This window comes from Oncorhynchus mykiss, chromosome 1 (assembly GCF_057628025.1).
Source record: "Oncorhynchus mykiss isolate SJ-2025 chromosome 1, ASM5762802v1, whole genome shotgun sequence".
Lineage (NCBI taxonomy): Eukaryota > Metazoa > Chordata > Actinopteri > Salmoniformes > Salmonidae > Oncorhynchus > Oncorhynchus mykiss.
The window spans coordinates 90,387,909-90,410,084 of NC_143022.1; the positions used below are offsets into that span (position 1 = coordinate 90,387,909).

The 22,176-nt window shown below is 41.8% G+C and overlaps 2 protein-coding genes across 7 annotated transcripts in view; both read left to right on the forward strand.

Moving 5' to 3' along the window:
• LOC149985682 (butyrophilin subfamily 1 member A1-like) overlaps window positions 1-22,176 on the forward strand; it is an 89,520-nt gene that overhangs the window by 33,851 nt on the left and 33,493 nt on the right. The gene's annotated exons all lie outside the window — the stretch shown is intronic.
• The window catches only part of LOC118966040 (butyrophilin subfamily 2 member A1-like), a 49,172-nt gene continuing 34,390 nt past the window's right edge, over window positions 7,395-22,176 (forward strand). For 2 of the 6 annotated variants that reach the window (XM_036987937.2, XM_090181815.1), the window contains exons 1-6: window positions 7,397-7,600; window positions 14,296-14,370; window positions 14,572-14,922; window positions 16,672-16,953; window positions 18,340-18,456; window positions 20,195-20,218. In XM_036987937.2, the coding sequence (XP_036843832.1) occupies window positions 14,301-14,370; window positions 14,572-14,922; window positions 16,672-16,953; window positions 18,340-18,456; window positions 20,195-20,218 (844 nt within the window). In that variant the 5' untranslated portion in view covers window positions 7,397-7,600; window positions 14,296-14,300. Of the gene's footprint in view, window positions 7,601-14,277; window positions 14,371-14,571; window positions 14,923-16,671; window positions 16,962-18,339; window positions 18,457-19,764; window positions 19,821-20,194; window positions 20,219-22,176 lie in introns of those variants that run through there. The other 4 variants (XM_036987922.2, XM_090181839.1, XM_090181846.1 and 1 more) reach the window with 4 other exon arrangements.

A 22,176-nucleotide genomic window follows, 5' to 3' on the forward strand; every position in this document is an offset into this window, starting at 1 on the left:
TACCTGCCACCACTAGGCTACCTGTCACTACTACTAGGCTACCTGCCACCACTACTAGGCTACCTGCCACCACTACTAGGCTACCTGCCACTACTACTAGGATACCTGCCACCACTACTAGGCTACCTGCCACCACTACTAGGCTACCTGCCACTACTACTAGGATACCTGCCACCACTACTAGGCTACCTGCCACCACTACTAGGCTACCTGCCACCACTACTAGGCTACCTGCCACCACTACTAGGCTACCTGCCACCACTACTAGGCTACCTGCCACTACTACTAGGCTACCTGCCACCACTACTAGGATACCTGCCACCACTACTAGGCTACCTGCCACCACTACTAGGCTACCTGCCACCACTACTAGGATACCTGCCACCACTACTAGGCTACCTGCCACCACTACTAGGCTACTTGCCACCACTACTAGGCTACCTGCCACCACTACTAGGCTACCTGCCACCACTACTAGGCTACTTGCCACCACTACTAGGCTACTTGCCACCACTACTAGGCTACCTGCCACTACTACTAGGCTACCTGCCACCACTACTAGGCTACCTGCCACCACTACTAGGCTACCTGCCACCACTACTAGGCTACCTGCCACCACTACTAGGCTACCTGCCACCACTACTAGGCTACCTGCCACCACTACTAGGCTACCTGCCACCACTACTAGGCTACCTGCCACCACTACTAGGCTACCTGCCACTACTACTAGGCTACCTGCCACCTCTACTAGGCTATCTGCCACCACTACTAGGCTACCTGCCACCACTACTAGGCTACCTGCCACCACTACTAGGCTACCTGCCACCACTACTAGGCTACCTGCCACTACTACTAGGCTACCTGCCACCTCTACTAGGCTACCTGCCACCACTACTAGGCTACCTGCCACCACTACTAGGCTACCTGCCACCACTACTAGGATACCTGCCACCACTACTAGGATACCTGCCACCACTACTAGGATACCTGCCACCACTACTAGGCTACCTGCCACCACTACTAGGATCCCTGCCACCACTACTAGGCTACCTGCCACCACTACTAGGCTACCTGCCACTGTAACAGATGTGAAACGGCTAGCTTAGTTAGCGGTGGTGCGTGCTAAATAGCGTTTCAATCGGTGACGTCACTTGCTCTGAGACCTTGAAGTAGTAGTTCCCCTTGCTCTGCAAGGGCCGCGGCTTTTGTGGAGCGATGGGTAACGATGCTTCGTGGGTGACTGTTGTTGATGTGTGCAGAGGGTCCCTGGTTCGCGCCCGGGTATGGGCGAGGGGACGGTCTAAAGTTATACTGTTACACCACCACTACTAGGCTACCTGCCACCACTACTAGGCTACCTGCCACCACTACTAGGCTACTTGCCACCACTACTAGGCTACTTGCCACCACTACTAGGCTACTTGCCACCACTACTAGGCTACCTGCCGGTATAGAGGGGGCGCACCTCATGCCCATTGTAAATCTTAAGGCAGCAGACGAGTCCTTGTTCCTTTAGTTTTCGGGACTGGAATGTCTGTGTGGTCCTTATGGAGAATCTACCTAACTGTTTGTAACGAGAATTTCTATCCCAATGTTCTAACTGAATTACTTTATATCTCTGTCTAATTCCTGAAGGCTGTAAAGCTCCAGTTCAAAGAAATAGACAGAGTCTCAGCCTGCAAGAGATCAATTCTTTATTCAGAGAGCACTCTCCCCCCCCCCCCCCCCCTTTTGAAATTTGAAAGAACGAGCATCTGCGATATCGTCCAATTGATCAGTGACAAATCTGCGTCACGGAAGAAAGTTCCTTGTTAGTTTTCGCATCCCACATCCTGTTGACAGACACCACAATATCAGTTACGTAACATGTGTCTGTGTACGGGAGATTAGAAATACAATTTTTCCCAGTTTGAGATCTATGACGATGGTTTACACTGTCCTAAACTGAACTGGGGAGAGGACTAGGGACCAGTGATGGAGTCTGTGTCCCATATGACACCCTATTCCCTATGTAATACACTACTTTTGACCAAAGCCCTCCTCAGTCAAAGGTGAGGAGCGATATCAAGAATAAGGTGCCATTTTGGGATGTACCTAGATTATCTTGTTATCTTGTCTCTTCTTAGTGACAGTTTGATAGTCTCTATGACTTGGTTCATACAGGTGGTACCCAGAGTCTCCTGTTATCTTGTCTCTTCTTAGTGACAGTTTGATAGTCTCTATGACTTGGTTCATACAGGTGGTACCCAGAGTCTCCTGTTATCTTGTCTCTTCTTAGTGACAGGTTGATAGTCTCTGTGACTTGGTTCATACAGGTGGTACCCAGAGTCTCCTGTTATCTTGTCTCTTCTTAGTGACAGGTTGATAGTCTCTGTGACTTGGTTCATACAGGTGGTACAGATGTACAACACATCTGACACTTCAGTTGTGACACAAATAATACTTTTTAGTATTTAAAAAATGTTGAGTTTGTATGCATTTGTTTTGTCTCCACAAAAAAAGTGCAGATAAAAAAATGGTGATCTTTGTATCAAGACTGTGTGTGTGTGTTGTACCACCTGGGTGAACCTGGCCTATAAGGTCAATGTATCATTTTGACTGGTCCACCTATCCATTGTTCTTGTCAGTAACCTCCAGTATAGTGATTGACATTGTATTCTATAGCTATCTCTGTCACTACTTTGGTAATTTTCCAGTACCCATGTTGGAGAGTCTCCAGTCACCTGGTACTATTTCCTTTGAAGTAGGAAGAAGAAGCAATATGAGGTTAAACATTAGACATGTGTAAGTAGAATAAAGGTTGAAACCATGTGAATGTGCAGGAGTGGTCCAAGAGTTAACCATTAGACATGAAGAAACATGACTAAGAAGTATCTATGTGAATAAGCTAAGCTGAACTAACCTAGACCAGACTGTCTGGGGCCACATAGAATCTAGTCAAGGCTACTAGACAGGTACATGAGTTAATCATTTCCAAGTGACACAGACCTGAACTGGTGTGGGACAGTGACTATGCATTTTTACCAACTAATACAGGGGCCACAAGCTATGTATATGTATTGGGAAGACATGGTTGTATTCGTTAAAAACTATTGGAAATGCACTTATAATGGGAACATATATATGTAATAAATGTATTATTTTATATAGTAAACCTGTGGTGGCGCCACCAATATAATCTAAACTGAGTCAGATGTGGGCGTAAACAAGCCAGAATTAAAACAGAAAGATAATGGTGGTGCAAGGCCAAGTGGAGTTAATCATTTACATAGAAAGGAGGGGACATGTCTGGTGGAAACGTATTAATAATGATGTTTTGAACAAAATGGAATTTCTCGGCTTCTGTTACTCTTGTAATAAAGTATTTTTGAATTTACAAGTTCCGGTCTCTGAGAAATATTTGATTCAATATTTCCATGACAAATTGCATCCGGCCCTTGTCTCATACCACTGTTCCAACATCAGAAGGAACACCTAGGGCCAGTCAGAAGTTGAAACAATGACAAAAGGTGATCCCCACCACTGTTGTTTGGGTAGCTGAGGGAGGGGCTGGACAAATAATATCACTCTCAAATTCATAGACAGAGCCATGGATGCAAGGACTGACAATCCGTGGTATTAAAATTATAGTTAATTTTAAACTGCCTGTTACTCAGGCCCAGAAGCCTACTTGTATGTTCATGAATGTTTAATATTATGATTATTTATCCAATTTCACCGGATGTCGTCGATTGGTGTCCAGCTAGCGGGATGACAAGCCTTAATTAATCTCAACTCTTTAAGAATGTATATGTTTATTCTTCAAGAATCAATGGGTACATATAATTCAAACATGTCCAAAAATGAATTAATGTAGCATACTGGTTGCCACCAAAAAAGAAACACAAAATGTTTGACATAAATCTAGCAAAGTGATGATCTGAATACACCCCTCTATTTCATGAGGACATCTGAAGATATGTAGAGTATATGGAAGACAGTGAGAACATCATTAACATGAACACTAGAAGATATAGTCTCTCTTTGGGAGTCCTCAAATGACTACTTTAATGTCGCAAATCCTAATTGACTTCCATGCACCTAAATGAGTCCAGCGTACCTCTGTGAGACAACTTCTCCAATTAAGATGTCCACCCTAGCACCACTTCTTAATTTCATTAAATTAATGTGACTGGTCCATCAGTGATCCAGGTGTATCAGAGACTACCTCTCTCTAGTCTAGTGGGCCTCTACAGGCTCAACACATCCTGTTCTAGAACATCAACATTAATGTGACTGATCCATCAGTGATCCAGGTGTATCAGAGACTACCTCTCTCTCCTCTAGTGGGCCTCTATAGTCTCAACACATCCTTTTCTAGAACATAATGGGCTCTATGTTAGGCTGGTGTTAAGGCAGCGATAGTGTCAAATGCACATTAGTTTGCAATTTCGTCATGTAAAAACTGACGCACTGGCATTTTCCAGCCCTAATGGCAGGTTCGGGCAGGTTATACAGTAAGGTTGCGCTCAGATGGGCGGAGTGAAAATATTTGAAGTGTGTCCTTAAAAACATGATCCAGAGTGCTAATTTCAGGCAGCGCTGATAGGGATATTAAGACCAACCAAAAGCTGTTATTAGCGGTAAAACAGTTGGTTATGCCATGAATTTTGCGGAAACGCAGCTTATCCAGCCGTGACACATACTGCCCATATGTGCATGGAACAAGAGTAATGTGCTTTTGGTGCCTGTATACTTCGGTTTTTAGAAACATTTCGTTCTATTTAATTAAAAACTAAGCTTAGCCTACTATCCTCTCAATTAAGCCATTTTTGTTGTCTTCCCATTGCAATCGCAAAGTAGTCAAGACTGTCGATAAAGGGTATGGCACCTGAAACCTCTTGGAAATACATCTTAAATCACCAAAGCTTTATTAAAATATGAAGTTTGAGAGGAGTAAAACAGTGAGCTGAAATTCCCTTTTCATCTATGCATTGTAGGCAGACACACATAATTTTAGCCATGCTGGTCCCGTTTTGGACGTGCGTAAAACCCCCTCCACGATGTAGGCTACGTGTCCTAACCCATCATGAAATGAGAGATGAGAACCTCTGTGAATACCAGTGAACCTCATATTTAGTGATCTGTAACATGTAAAAATCGCTTGTTTTCCATTTCATATGTTCAAAACCTAAAACCTCCCTTAGGTTCAACAGCTATGCGTGTCTTTTTTAAAATCCTGGCCGTTTTATGATATCATTACATTTTGCATTTATTTATTGTTGTTGATGTACTTTAAAAACCGATAGCTTGTTTTTCGTTTGTTTTTACTACAACCAGACTTTTTAGAATGATTCACCTGCCTGGTATTATGGTGAAATCGTTAGTGGTGCGCTTGCAATGCAACTTCTGGAGATGTGGGAATTAGAAAACTGTTTGGATGTGCGTAAAAACCTCCATAGTCTGCGTTGTTTTAATATTACATGCCCACGGGGAGACATTATGGAGCCAGTAACTGTGACATAGCCTATTTAAAATAAGTTGTTGTTTCGTTTTGTTTAGAATTTGATTAGAATTGTTTATCTTTTTAGGCCTTATTAATAATGAATTTAATCTTGCTTATTGCCAATGTTTGGCATTTCCATGCTCAGCCATAATGTAATGTACAGTAGGCCTAACCCCTATATCAGTGTGAATGCTATTGAAGACATGCAGTTTCTTAGAATAAAGTGGACTGGAAATGGGTTCAAGTTCACGTATTTACAAAGATACAGCAGGTCTACATTTAGTTATTTTGTTTCTGTTAGCCATTTAACTACCTATGATGACTAACATTGGAGTTGGAGTTGATTCCAAGGCAAAACATTAAAGACTGTAAATACACAAGTTGAAACAACCACATATTTAACCATGGAGCACGTTCTGATTGGCCAGTGAGGGGCCAAACCTTGACACACCAACAACTTGTTAATTAATCCAAACCCAGGCCTTTGGCGCCAACACCAGCCAGTGCTCTGATAATTGTGATGGTGAAAATAGTAAAAATATTTCTGACACACCCCTCAACCTGTAGCGCTACTGCCTGCGCTGAGATGGACCATTGCGGTAGGTTTGTTAAATAGAGTCCAATGTGTTTTTCTTCTTCTCTTGAAGTTAGTGCCTTCAGAAAGCATTGTGTTACAGCCTGAATGTATTTTGTGTCACTGGCCTACACACAATACCCCATAATGTCAAAGTGTAATCATGTTTTCAGAATTTTTTACTAATTATTTTAAAATGTCTTTAGTCAAATAGGTATTCAACCCAAGCCTACATACTTTCAGGAGTACTTAACAAATCACATAATAAGTTGCATGGACTCTGTGTGCAATAATAATGTTTCATTTTTGAAGGACTTCCTCTTCTCTGTACCCCACACATTCAGTGCATTCAGAAAGTATTCAGACCCCTTGACTTTTTCCACATTTTGTTGCATTACAGCCTTATTCTAAAATGGATTAAATTGTTTTTTTCTCTCATCAATCATCACACAATAACCTATAATGAAAAATAAAAAACGGTTATTTTTTTCTTCTCTGCAGATCCTCTCAAGCTCTGTCAGGTTGGATGTGAAGCTTCACTGCACAGCTATTTTCAGGTCTCTCCAGAGATGTTCGATCCAGGCTCTGGCCCACTCAAGGACATTCCGAGACTTGTCACAAAGGCACTCATGTGTTGTCTTGGCTGTGTGCTTAGGGTCATTGTCCTGTTGGAAGGTGAACCTTCACCCCAGTCTCAGGTCCTGAGTGCCCTGGAGCAGGTTTTCATCAAGGATCTTTCACTCATCACCACCGTAATAATGAAGTATCAGCTTAACATAGAGAGATTTTGGGCAGAGCTAGTTCTGAAAGAGCGGCGCGGCCCATTGGAGCGGTTGTTACTAGTTACCACAGCCACAAAGTCAAAACCCACGCACCCCGACGCGCTGTAAAGACAGTCAGAATATTTGTAAATACAGTTCAAATTAGGTTATGTTAAGGCTTTCCTCGTCAATAATCCTTATAACAAAATCAATCATAGTTGATCATGAAAAGTTAAACATCCTGTTAAATGGCAACCTGTAAATTACCATGTTATGTATTTTCTAAGTTATTCATTTTATCATAAAAGAAAGTACTACCAAAGTACCACTTCAAATGTTTTTATTTTATTATAGACAAAGAAATGTTAATTGGAATTAGGCTACTGTATAATCACTCTTATCTGTTGATTTTCAAATTAAATGAACCATAGTACTGTAGTCAAGTTTACTGGTTAACATCTGTTCTTGGAACATCAACCATAACAAAGAACCCTTGAAGAAACCTCTTTTATAACTGTATAATGTCACAGTTGGTGGCCAACCTGTAAAAAAGGCTGTCTTTCTCCTCTCCTCTCTACATAACTTCCCCTCACAGTCTTACCTGAGTGTTCTCAGAGCCCTGCCATTCCCAACCAATCAGAGCACTTGGAAATACATATCTGAACACTGCACTCGCCCACTCAGGTCAGAGCCTTATCATCGTCTGATGGGAGAGGACGCATGTTTCTGAGGAATTTTTATTGTTGATCGTAGCACTGAACATTGTGCGTGCATCGAAATGTAAGTTGTAGGGTTGGGGAGTTATTGGGTTTCTTACATGCTGTGTAATGGTATTTTATTTTACTAGGCAAGTCAGTCAAGAACAAATTCTTATTTTCAATGAGGCCTAGGAACAGTGGGTTCCAGTGTTCAGGGGCAGAACGATAGATCTTGTCAGCTCAGGGATTTGATCTTGCAAACTTTCGGTTACTAGTCCAACACTCTAACCACTAGGCTACGCTGCCATAATAATAGGGAATTGCCACTAATTACTTCCTGTTACTTTGATTAGTTTCAGCCAAATCAAAATCAAATTGTATTGGTTACATACACATATTTAGCTGATGTTATTGCATCTGTAGTGGAATTATTGTGTTCCAACAGTATCTACAACAGTGCAGTAGTATATAACAGTTCACCACAATACACACACATCTAAAAGTAAAATGATGGAATTAAGAAATATATAAATATTAGGATGAGCAATGTCGGAGTTGCATTGACTAAAATACAGTAGATTAGAATACAGTACATACATATGAAATGAGTAAAGCAGTACATAAACATCATTGAAGTGACTAGTGTTCCATTGTTAAATTGACCTGTGATTCCATGTCTATGTACATGGGGCAGCAGCCTCTAAGGTGCAGGGTTGAGTAACCGGGTGGTAGCTAGTGATGGCTATTTAACAGTCTGATGACCTTGAGATAGAAGCTGTTTTTCAGTCTTTCGGTCTCAGCTTTGATGCACCTGTACTGACCTTGTCTTCTGGATGGTAGAGGGGTGAACAGGCAGTGGCTCGGGTGGTTGATGTCCTTGATGATCTTTTTGGCCTTCCTGTGACATCGGGTGCTGTAGGTGTCTTGGAGGGCAGGCAGTGTGCTCCCGGTGATGCGTTGGGCAGACCACACCACCCTCTGGAGAGCCACTGTGGTTGCGGGCGTTGCAGTTGCCGTACCAGGCGGTGAAACAGCCCGACAGGATGCTCTCATTTGTCCATCTGTAAAACTTTGTGAGGGTCTTAGGGTCCAGGATTAATTTCTTCAGCCTTCTGAGGTTGAAGAGGCGCAGTTGCACCTTCTTCACCACACTATCTGTTAGGGATGCCCTATTCCCTATATATAGTGCACTACTATCGGCCCTGGTCAAAAGTAGTGCACAAAATAGGTACAAGGACCGCTACTTCAATGCAGACAAGAAACAGGGTTTATGTGAAATGTTACTTACACAGCTGGACAAGATGGAAATGGACACAGTTACAGTGTGCACCAAGGAAGAGAGGCCACGGACAGACAGAGCTGAAACTTCACTGTTTGACATGTGTGATGAAATCCGGCCAATTCCGGCCAAATCCAGACGGCGCTGTGGGAGTCCCAATAATGGTCGGATGTGATACGGCCTGGATTTGAACCAGTGACTGTAGTGACGCCTCTTGCTGCGTCCATGTATGTGTGTGTGTGGTAACTATTTAACTGTACTAGAATTCTTAAAAGGAAGCAGAAATTGTAAATATCGGTATTGGTATCTGTTTTTTTGGGGCAAGGAAAACATTGGATATTCATGGCCCTCATGAATGAACTGAATTACAAACTACAAGGGAAGGGCCTTGTTGCACATCAGATGTACAGCCTTGTTATTAAGGCCTTCAAGGGAAAATTACTCCTCCTGATCCGCCAAGTAGAAACCAACGATCTCACCCACCTTCTGACACTACTAGTCTGTTCCCTATCAGATGACAACAATCTCACCCACCTTCCGACACTACTAGTCTGTTCCCTATCAGATGACAACAATCTCACCCACCTTCCGACACCACTAGTCTGTTCCCTATCAGATGACAACAATCTCACCCACCTTCCGACACCACTAGTCTGTTCCCTATCAGATGACAACAATCTCACCCACCTTCCGACACCACTAGTCTGTTCCCTATCAGATGACAACAATCTCACCCACCTTCCGACACTACTAGTCTGTTCCCTATCAGATGACATTACTAGTCTGTTCCCTATCAGATGACACTACTAGTCTGTTCCCTATCAGATGACATTACTAGTCTGTTCCCTATCAGATGACACTACTAGTCTGTTCCCTATCAGATGAAATTACTAGTCTGTTCCCTATCAGATGACACTACTAGTCTGTTCCCTATCAGATGACACTACTAGTCTGTTCCCTATCAGATGACACTACTAGTCTGTTCCCTATCAGATGACACTACTAGTCTGTTCCCTATCAGATGACACTACTAGTCTGTTCCCTATCAGATGACAACAATCTCACCCACCTTCCGACACTACTAGTCTGTTCCCTATCAGATGACAACAATCTCACCCACCTTCCGACACTACTAGTCTGTTCCCTATCAGATGACAACAATCTCACCCACCTTCCGACACTACTAGTCTGTTCCCTATCAGATGACCTTCCGACACTACTAGTCTGTTCCCTATCAGATGACCTTCCGACACTACTAGTCTGTTCCCTATCAGATGACCTTCTGACACTACTAGTCTGTTCCCTATCAGATGACCTTCTGACACTACTAGTCTGTTCCCTATCAGATGACCTTCTGACACTACTAGTCTGTTCCCTATCAGATGACCTTCTGACACTACTAGGCTGTTCCCTATCAGATGACCTTCCTACACTACTAGTCTGTTCCCTATCAGATGACCTTCTGACACTACTAGTCTGTTCCCTATCAGATGACCTTCTGACACTACTAGTCTGTTCCCTATCAGATGACCAGATGGAGAAGTATACATCACTGCTGCGTGCTTTGAACTGTGCGTTTTCTCGTCGTTTTGAGGATTTCAAAGTGTTGGGAAATGACATGCTGTTGGTTTCCTCTCCTTTCACCTTCAATGTGGACAACGCTCCCACTGACCTGCAACTTGAACTTATCGATCTTCAGTCTGATGCAGTGATTGGAGAACTATTCAAAACACTGTCACTGACGAGGTTCTATGCATCTCTCGATGAACAAAACTTTCCAAAGATTAAGAGTTATGCTCAGAAGATGTTTGTACTGTTTAGGTCAACCTATGTATGTGAACAGACATTTTCAGTGGTGAAATATAACAAGTCAAGGCACAGATCGTCTTTTACTGACTGTCACCTCTCAACAATTCTGCGCATAGCAACATCAGAAACTCTACCTGACTTCACTGCTCTAGTCAATGCCCATCAGAGACTTCACTCCTCACACTGATTGAGTGGTTAAATGTAATGTTGAGCTCTCTCTCTCTTTCTTGTGTTTTTGTGCATCCCCGTTAACAAGAGTTCTGTCCGTGGTACTGAATGCACAGTGTACCTCTGTGTAGTTCATTGAATGTTTAATAATTAAAATACCTCCCAAAAGGAGAACATGGATGTGGTTTATTTCTGTGCATGTTAAACAAGTAAAATAAGTAGCATATCTGGACGTGATTTACAGTAGATATACAGTGCCTTGCGAAAGTATTCGGCCCCCTTGAACTTTGCGACCTTTTGCCACATTTCAGGCTTCAAACATAAAGATATAAAACTGTATTTTTTTGTGAAGAATCAACAACAAGTGGGACACAATCATGAAGTGGAACGACATTTATTGGATATTTCAAACTTTTTTAACAAATCAAAAACTGAAAAATTGGGCGTGCAAAATTATTCAGCCCCCTTAAGTTAATACTTTGTAGCGCCACCTTTTGCTGTGATTACAGCTGTAAGTCGCTTGGGGTATGTCTCTATCAGTTTTGCACATCGAGAGACTGAATTTTTTTTCCCATTCCTCCTTGCAAAACAGCTCGAGCTCAGTGAGGTTGGATGGAGAGCATTTGTGAACAGCAGTTTTCAGTTCTTTCCACAGATTCTCGATTGGATTCAGGTCTGGACTTTGACTTGGCCATTCTAACACCTGGATATGTTTATTTTTGAACCATTCCATTGTAGATTTTGCTTTATGTTTTGGATCATTGTCTTGTTGGAAGACAAATCTCCGTCCCAGTCTCAGGTCTTTTGCAGACTCCATCAGGTTTTCTTCCAGAATGGTCCTGTATTTGGCTCCATCCATCTTCCCATCAATTTGAACCATTTTCCCTGTCCCTGCTGAAGAAAAGCAGGCCCAAACCATGATGCTGCCACCACCATGTTTGACAGTGGGGATGGTGTGTTCAGCTGTGTTGCTTTTACGCCAAACATAACGTTTTGCATTGTTGCCAAAAAGTTCAATTTTGGTTTCATCTGACCAGAGCACCTTCTTCCACATGTTTGGTGTGTCTCCCAGGTGGCTTGTGGCAAACTTTAAACGACACTTTTTATGGATATCTTTAAGAAATGGCTTTCTTCTTGCCACTCTTCCATAAAGGCCAGATTTGTGCAATATACGACTGATTGTTGTCCTATGGACAGAGTCTCCCACCTCAGCTGTAGATCTCTGCAGTTCATCCAGAGTGATCATGGGCCTCTTGGCTGCATCTCTGATCAGTCTTCTCCTTGTATGAGCTGAAAGTTTAGAGGGACGGCCAGGTCTTGGTAGATTTGCAGTGGTCTGATACTCCTTCCATTTCAATATTATCGCTTGCACAGTGCTCCTTGGGATGTTTGAAGCTTGGGAAATCTTTTTGTATCCAAATCCGGCTTTAAACTTCTTCACAACAGTATCTCGGACCTGCCTGGTGTGTTCCTTGTTCTTCATGATGCTCTCTGCGCTTTTAACAGACCTCCGAGACTATCACAGTGCAGGTGCATTTATACGGAGACTTGACTACACACAGGTGGATTGTATTTATCATCATTAGTCATTTAGGTCAACATTGGATCATTCAGAGATCCTCACTGAACTTCTGGAGAGAGTTTGCTGCCCTGAAAGGAAAGGGGCTGAATAATTTTGCACGCCCAATTTTTCAGTTTTTTATTTGTTAAAAAAGTTTGAAATATCCAATAAATGTCGTTCCACTTCATGATTGTGTCCCACTTGTTGTTGATTCTTCACCAAAAAATACAGTTTTATATCTTTATGTTTGAAGCCTGAAATGTGGCAAAAGGTCGCAAAGTTCAAGGGGGCCGAATACTTTCGCAAGGCACTGTATCTGTCAACACAGTCATACATTTGATGTATCATCCTGTAATATGATTCTGGCCCGCGATGGCAAAAATATGTTCTAATGTGGCCCTCCATGGAAAATAATTGCCCAGGCCTGTTCTAGAATCATCCCAGACAGTTGTTGGACCTTGCTCATGCACAGAGTAATTTACGACCCTGCGACACCAGGGCAGATCTGATAAGATCTCAGCCTGGCAGATTCTCACACAAGGCTGTAGAGAGAGGATGACATAAATCTTGACACTTTGTCAATCCAAGTAATTAATGTATCTCTTTCTCCAGGTGAAGGTGAATGAGAGGTGAATGTTTATGTACATATTGATGCTGTGTTTATAGCCCTGTTATACGTTTAATGCCATTTGCCATTTATTCATGTTCATACATGTTTATACAACAGGTGTGTCTAATCCTGAATGCTGATTGGTTAAAATTGCATTCCAGCTGGTGTCTATTCCACATGATGCCACCAGCTAAATATATGATAGATAGATAGATACAGAACAAACAGACTGAACGACTGGGTTGAGTACATTGATACAGAACAAAAAGACTGATTGAATGTGTCGAGTTTACCAAAATCAGATGACCAAAATCAGATGACCAAAATCATATAAACATTCTCAAATGGAAACAGCTGTGTCTGTGTGTGGTGGTGACTTTCAAGAGTATAGTGATGGACCTGAACATCATGTTCTAACTGGTCAGCACTACAGAGGACAGAACCAAACCAATCAGTTATAAGTATATACAGTAGCGAGCGGGTGAGGGCATTCACAGTAGACCTCTCAGACGGGTGAGGCTATACCAGCCAACAGTTTTTACATGGTCCTTCTAGCCTTATTTAGTGACCAATAGTTTTTACATGGTCATTCTAGCCATACTTAGTGACCAATAGTTTTTACATGGTCCTTCTAGCCATACTTAGTGACCAATAGTTTTTACATAGTCCTTCTAGCCATACTTAGTGACCAATAGTTTTTACATGGTCCTTCTAGCCATACTTAGTGACCAATAGTTTTTACATGGTCCTTCTAGCCATACTTAGTGACCAATAGTTTTTACATAGTCCTTCTAGCCATACTTAGTGACCAATAGTTTTTACATGGTCATTCTAGCCATACTTAGTGACCAATAGTTTTTACATGGTCATTCTAGCCATACTTAGTGACCAATAGTTTTTACATGGTCATTCTAGCCTTACTTAGTGACCAATAGTTTTTACATGGTCCGTCATTTCTCTGGATTTAGAGACCAATAGTTTTTACACTATCAATAATCAGTAGGCCTATAGTGTAATCTATTGGTTTTATCTGAAAGGGGCCATAGTAAGATACTGAATGTCTATTGGTTTTATCTGAAAGGGGCCATAGTAAGATACTGAAGGTCTAATGGTTTTATCTGAAAGGAGCCACAGTAAGATACTGAAGGTCTATTGACTTTATCTGAAAGGAGCCACAGTAAGATACTGAAGGTCTATTGGTTTTAGCTGAAAGGGGCCACAGTAAGATACTGAAGGTCTATTGACTTTATCTGAAAGGAGCCACAGTAAGATACTGAAGGTCTACTGGTTGATATCTGGTTCTGATCTTTATAATTTATGTTTATTTGTTAGATCAAATGTCTCTTTCAGGAATAATGGAGACTGGACCAGACAGTCTGTTTGTGACTCTCCTGTTTCTCCTCCACAGTTCACTCTCTGAGTCAGGTAACTACAGTGTTAATTCCCTCTGTGTGTGTTTGGTGTCTCATGCAACAGCAAATGCTCCACATTTGTGTGTGTGCATTATTGCATAGATTTTTAGATGTTTTGAATAAGACGTTTCTCTCAATTACATTTGACTGTCTGTTTGTCTTTAGTGGTGGGTAATGTCCTAAATACTCCTTCATTTCTGTCTGTTCTTTTCAGAGAGGTTTGAGGTTCTTGGTCCAACTGATCCCATTGTTGCTGTAGCTGGTGATGACATCATTCTGCCCTGTCACCTCAAACCCAACATCAGCGCTGAGGACATGACAGTGGACTGGCTGAACCTGGACTTCAAAGATGGTCGTGTCTTTCGTTACCAAAACAGAAAAATCATACGAGAGGATCAGATTCCCTCCTACAAAGAAAGAACTTCACTGTTTCAAGAAGAACTCTGGAGGGGAAACACCTCTTTGAAACTGACCAGGGTACAAGGCACTGATGAGGGACATTACAAATGTTTTATTAAGGCAAAGAGCTGGTATGATGATTTCACTGTTCAAGTCCTCGTTAAAGGTGAGGTTTATTTTCATGTTAATGTAATAATCTAACTACAGTACAATGACATCACCTCTTTCCTTCATATTCAAATCAAATCAAATTTTATTTGTCACATACACATGGTTAGCAGATGTTAATGCGAGTGTAGCGAAAATGCTTGTGCTTCTAGTTCCGACAATGCAGTAATAACCAACAAGTAATCTAACTAACAATTCCAAAACTACTGTCTTATACACAGTGTAAGGGGATAAAGAATATGTACATAAGGATATATGAATGAGTGATGGTACAGAGCAGCATAGGCAGGATACAGTAGATGGTATCGAGTACAGTATATACATGAGGTGAGTATGTAAACAAAGTGGCATAGTTAAAGTGGCTAGTGATACATGTATTACATAAGGATGCAGTCGATGATATAGAGTACAGTATATACGTATGCATATAAGATGAATAATGTAGGGTAAGTAACATTATATAAGGTAGCATTGTTTAAAGTGGCTAGTGATATATTTACATCATTTTCCATCAATTCCCATTATTAAAGTGGCTGGAGTTGAGTCAGTGTCAGTGTCAGTGTGTTGGCAGCAGCCCCTCAATGTTAGTGGTGGCTGTTTAACAGTCTGATGGCCTTGAGATAGAAGCTGTTTTTCAGTCTCTCGGCCCCAGATGCACCTGTACTGACCTCGCCTTCTGGATGATAGCGGGGTGAACAGGCAGTGGCTCGTGTGGTTGATGTCCTTGATGATCTTTATGGCCTTCCTGTAACATCGGGTGGTGTAGGTGTCCTGGAGGGCAGGTAGTTTGCCCCCGGTGATGCGTTGTGCAGACCTCACCACCCTCTGGAGAGCCTTACGGTTGTGGGCGGAGCAGTTGCCGTACCAGGCGGTGATACAGCCCGCCAGGATGCTCTCGATTGTGCATCTGTAGAAGTTTGTGAGTGCTTTTGGTGACAAACCAAATTTCTTCAGCCTCCTGAGGTTGAAGAGGCGCTGCTGCGCCTTCTTCACAATGCTGTCTGTGTGAGTGGACCAATTCAGTTTGTCTGTGATGTGTATGCTGAGGAACTTAAAACTTGCTACCCTCTCCACTACTGTTCCATCGATGTGGATAGGGGGGTGTTCCCTCTGCTGTTTCCTGAAGTCCACAATCATCTCCTTAGTTTTGTTGACGTTGAGTGTGAGGTTATTTTCCTGACACCACACTCCGAGGGCCCTCACCTCCTCCCTGTAGGCCGTCTCGTCGTTGTTGGTAATCAAGCCTACCACTGTTGTGTCATCCGCAAACTTGATGATTGAGTTGGAGGCGTGCGTGGCCACGCAGTCGTGGGTGAACAGGGAGTACAGGAGAGGGCTCAGAACGCACCCTTGTGGGGCCCCAGTGTTGAGGATCAGCGGGGTGGAAATGTTGTTGCCTACCCTCACCACCTGGGGGCGGCCCGACAGGAAGTCCAGTACCCAGTTGCACAGGCCGGGGTCGAGACCCAGGGTCTCGAGCTTGATGACGAGCTTGGAGGGTACTATGGTGTTGAATGCCGAGCTGTAGTCGATGAACAGCATTCTCACATAGGTATTCCTCTTGTCCAGATGGGTTAGGGCAGTGTGCAGTGTGGTTGAGATGGCATCGTCTGTGGACCTATTTGGGCGGTAAGCAAATTGGAGTGGGTCTAGGGTGTCGGGTATTACTATATTACTGGATACAGTATGTGTCTATTTGTTCACAGCCTGTCATCAGGTAACATTCAGTCTATCTGTGTGTCTGTAGCTGTAGGATCCAAGCCAGTGGTGTCCTTTGAGGGACACAGAGAGGGAGGGATGGGTCTGCTGTGTGAAACAGAAGGCTGGCACCCTCAGCCTGAGCTGGTGTGGTGGGACAGTAAAGGAGTCCATCTCTCTGCTGGTCCTCCTGAGATAGATAAAGACTTCAAGGGATTCTACAGAGTCAAACAACATGTCATTGTCCAGGAGACTGACACCAACCGCTTTACCTGCAGAGTCCAACAGAGCAGGATCAATGAGAAGATGGAGACAGAGATTCACCTCCCTAGTGAGTAGCAACATCATATTATTTAGACATGAAACACTGGAGATATTGATGTGTTAATGTCCAGTATGTGTTTTAACCAAAGGCTTTGAGACGACAACACAGAAGGATAGTGTTTATTATGAGACAATCCACTGCTGTGTGGTAGTATTAGTACCAAACCCTGTTGTTGATGTGTGGTAGTATTAGTACCAAACCCTGTTGTTGATGTGTGGTAGTATTAGTACCAAACCCTGTTGTTGATGTGTGGTAGTATTAGTACCAAACCCTGTTGTTGATGTGTGGTAGTATTAGTACCAAACCCTGTTGTTGATATGTGTGGTAGTATTAGTACCAAACCCTGTTGTTGATATGTGTGGTAGTATTAGTACCAAACCCTGTTGTTGATGTGTGGTAGTATTAGTACCAAACCCTGTTGTTGATGTGTGGTAGTATTAGTACCAAACCCTGTTGTTGATGTGTGGTAGTAGTAGTACCAAACCCTGTTGTTGATGTGTGGTAGTATTAGTACCAAACCCTGTTATTGATGTGTAATGATGTGTGGTAGTATTAGTACCAAACCCTGTTGTTGATGTGTGGTAGTATTAGTACCAAACCCTGTTGTTGATGTGTAATGATGTGTGGTAGTATTAGTACCAAACCCTGTTGTTGATGTGTGGTAGTATTAGTACCAAACCCTGTCGTTGATGTGTGGTAGTATTAGTACCAAACCCTGTTGTTGATGTGTGGTAGTATTAGTACCAAACCCTGTTATTGATGTGTAATGATGTGTGGTAGTATTAGTACCAAACCCTGTCGTTGATGTGTGGTAGTATTAGTACCAAACCCTGTTGTTGATGTGTGGTAGTATTAGTACCAAACCCTGTTATTGATGTGTAATGATGTGTGGTAGTATTAGTACCAAACCCTGTTGTTGATGTGTGGTAGTATTAGTACCAAACCCTGTTGTTGATGTGTAAATATGTGTGGTAGTATTAGTACCAAACCCTGTTGTTGATGTGTGGTAGTATTAGTACCAAACCCTGTCGTTGATGTGTGGTAGTATTAGTACCAAACCCTGTTGTTGATGTGTGGTAGTATTAGTACCAAACCCTGTCGTTGATGTGTGGTAGTATTAGTACCAAACCCTGTTGTTGATGTGTAATGATGTGTGGTAGTATTAGTACCAAACCCTGTTGTTGATGTGTGGTAGTATTAGTACCAAACCCTGTTGTTGATGTGTGGTAGTATTAGTACCAAACCCTGTTATTGATGTGTAATGATGTGTGGTAGTATTAGTACCAAACCCTGTTGTTGATGTGTGGTAGTATTTGTACCAAACCCTGTTGTTGATGTGTGGTAGTATTAGTACCAAACTCTGTTGTTGATGTCTTATGATGTGTGTTTTAGGTGAGTTGTTTCATCACACTAGCCCATGGAGAATGGCCTTCATTGTGTTATGCTGTGTGGGAGCCTTCACTGTGATTGGGTTATCTCTGGCTATCTTCTGGATAAACAGTAAGAAAGGTAATGGAGAGATGAATGTTGATGAATGAATGTTTCATTGTTAAAAATAAATGTCTGCAATTTTTTCAACCTCAACACATTCACAGTGGTTGTATTCTATGGATACATGATAATATATATTTTAATCTGCAGGTGATTAACATGTTGACACTGATGACTGATTTTAATCTGCAGGTGATTAACATGTTGACACTGATGACTGATTTTTACCTGCAGGTGATTAACATGTTGACACTGATGACTGATTTTAATCTGCAGGTGATTAACATGTTGACACTGATGACTGATTTTAACCTGCAGGTGATTAACATGTTAACACTGATGACTGATTTTAATCTGCAGGTGATTAACATGTTAACACTGATGACTGATGTTAATCTACAGGTGATTAACATGTTGACACTGATGACTGATTTTAATCTGCAGGTGATTAACATGTTGACACTGATGACTGATTTTAATCTGCAGGTGATTAACATGTTAACACTGATGACTGATTTTAATCTGCAGGTGATTAACATGTTGACACTGATGACTGATTTTAATCTGCAGGTGATTAACATGTTAACACTGATGACTGATTTTAATCTGCAGGTGATTAACATGTTAACACTGATGACTGATTTTAATCTGCAGGTGATTAACATGTTGACACTGATGACTGATTTTAATCTGCACGTGATTAACATGTTAACACTGATGACTGATTTTAATCTGCAGGTGATTAACATGTTGACACTGATGACTGATTTTAATCTGCAGGTGATTAACATGTTGACACTGATGACTGATTTTAACCTGCAGGTGATTAACATGTTGACACTGATGACTGATTTTAACCTGCAGGTGATTAACATGTTAACACTGATGACTGATTTTAACCTGCAGGTGATTAACATGTTAACACTGATGACTGATTTTAATCTGCAGGTGATTAACATATTAACACTGATGACTGATTTTAATCTGCAGGTGATTAACATGTTAACACTGATGACTGATTTTAATCTGCAGGTGATTAACATGTTAACACTGATGACTGATTTTAATCTACAGGTGATTAAGATGTTAACACTGATGACTGATTTTAACCTGCAGGTGATTAACATGTTAACACTGATGACTGATTTTAATCTGCAGGTGATTAACATGTTAACACTGATGACTGATTTTAATCTGCAGGTGATTAACATGTTAACACTGATGACTGATTTTAATCTACAGGTGATTAACATGTTGACACTGATGACTGATTTTAACCTGCAGGTGATTAACATGTAAACACTGATGACTGATGTTAATCTACAGGTGTGATAATAGATCAACTCAAACTACAGTGGGGTAAATAGGGGTTTTATTGTCCCTAACTCAGATTATACACACGACTGTAAAGATTCACTATGCAGACTACACCTTGTAATTCTAATTAACATGTTTATTGAATGAAATGAAGAGGTGGTGGTGGTGATAGGATAGTAGATTTTTATTGAAGATACTCCTTCTGATGTTGGAACATTGATCACCACATTGTTAACATTATGTAAACCAATGTCTCTTCTATAGATGTACCTTCTTGTGAAGTAGAAAACACTTCATGTTGTTTATATTAATGTTCCCTGACTTTTATCTGATGTTGGAACATTGATATGAGACAAGGAGTCCCAGAGAGAGACTACATCTTCTAGTGTTCATGTTAATGATGTTCTCACTGTCTTCCATCTACTCTACATGTTTACAGTTGACCTCACTGAGAATGAGGATGGTAAGTCGTGTCTTCAGATCATCACCGCTAGATTTATGTAAACCATTTTATGTTTGTTGATGAGCACAAAAAGGCAATTGGTAGTTGCTACATTCATTTTTTGGACTTAACTATACAGTGGGGCAAAAAAGTATTTAGTCAGACACCAATTGTGCAAGTTCTCCCACTTAAAAAGATGAGAGAGGCCTGTAATGTATCATAGGTACACTTCAACTATGACAGACAAAATGAGAAATAAAATATAGAAAATCACATTGTAGGATTTTTAATGAATTTCTTTGCAAATTATGGTGGAAAATAAGTATTTGGTCAATAACAAAAGTTTATCTCAATACTTTGTCATATACCCTTTGTTGGCAATGACAGAGGTCAAACGTTTTCTGTAAGTCTTCACAAGGTTTTCACACACTGTTGCTGGTATTTTTGCCCATTCCTCCATGCAGATCTCCTCTAGAGCAGTGATGTTTTGGGGATGTTGCTGGGCAACACGGAATTTCAACTCCCTCCAAAGATTTTCTATGGGGTTGAGATCTGGAGACTGGCTAGGCCACTCCAGGACCTTGAAATGCTTCTTGCGAAGCCACACCTTCATTGTGTTTGGGATCATTGTCATGCTGAAAGACCCAGTCACGTTTCATCTTCAATGCCCTTGCTGATGGAAGGAGGTTTTCACTCAAAATCTCACGATACATGGCCAGGGGGTCGGAGCTGTTGGCCGAGGTAGGAGTAGCCAGGAGGAAGGCATGACCAGCCGTTGAGAAATGCTTGTTGAAGTTATCGTGTTACCTAGCTTCAGTGAAGTTTGGCAGCTGGGAGGAGGTGCCGTTGTTCTCCATGGACTTTACAGTGTCCCAGAACCTTTTTGAGTTAGAGCTACAGGATGCAAATTTCTGCTTGAAAAAGCTGGCCTTTGCTTTCCTGACTGACTGTGTGTATTGGTTCCTGACTTCCCTGAACAGTTGCATGATGTTTCCACCTCCATGCTTCACAGGAGGTATGGTGTTCTTTGGATGCAACTCAGCATTCTTTGTCCTCCAAACACGACGAGTTCAGTTTTTACCAAAAAGTTATATTTTGGTTTCATCTGACCATATGACATTCTCCCAATCTTCTTCTGGATCATCCAAATGCTCTCTAGCAAACTTCAGACGGGCCTGGACATGTACTGGCTTAAGCATTGGGACACGTCTGGCACTGCAGGATTTGAGTCCCTGGCGGCGTAGTGTGTTACTGAAGGTAGGCTTTGTTACTTTGGTCCCAGCTCTCTGCAGGTCATTCACTAGGTCCACCCGTGTGGTTCTGTGATTTTTGCTCACCGTTCTTGTGATCATTTTGACCCCACGGGGTGAGATCTTGCGTGGAGCCCCAGATCGAGGGAGATTATCAGTGGTCTTGTATGTCTTCCATTTCCTAATAACTGCTCCCACAGTTGATTTCTTCAAACCAAGCTGCTTACCTATTGCAGATTCCGTCTTCCCAGCCTGGTGCAGGTCTACAATTTTGTTTCTGGTGTCCTTTGACAGCTCTTTGGTTTTGGCCATAGGGGAGTTTGGAGTGTGACTGTTTGAGGTTGTGGACAGGTGTTTTATACTGATAACAAGTTCAAACAGGTGCCATTAATACAGGTAACGAGTGGAGGACAGAGGAGCCTCTTAAAGAAGAAATTACAGGTCTGTGAGAGCCAGAAATCTTGCTTGTTTGTAGGTGACCAAATACTTATTTTCCACCATAATTTGCAAATAAATTAATTAAAAATCCTACAATGTGATTTTCTGGATTTTTTTTCTCATTTTGTCTGTCATAGCTGAAGTGTACCTATGATGAAAATTACAGGCCTCTCTCATCTTTTTAAGTGGGAGAACTTGCACAACTGGTGGCTGACTAAATACTTTTTTTGCCCCACTGTATGTACCCATTAATTCTTGAAGAATATATCATATAAGTGATTAAAGAGCTTA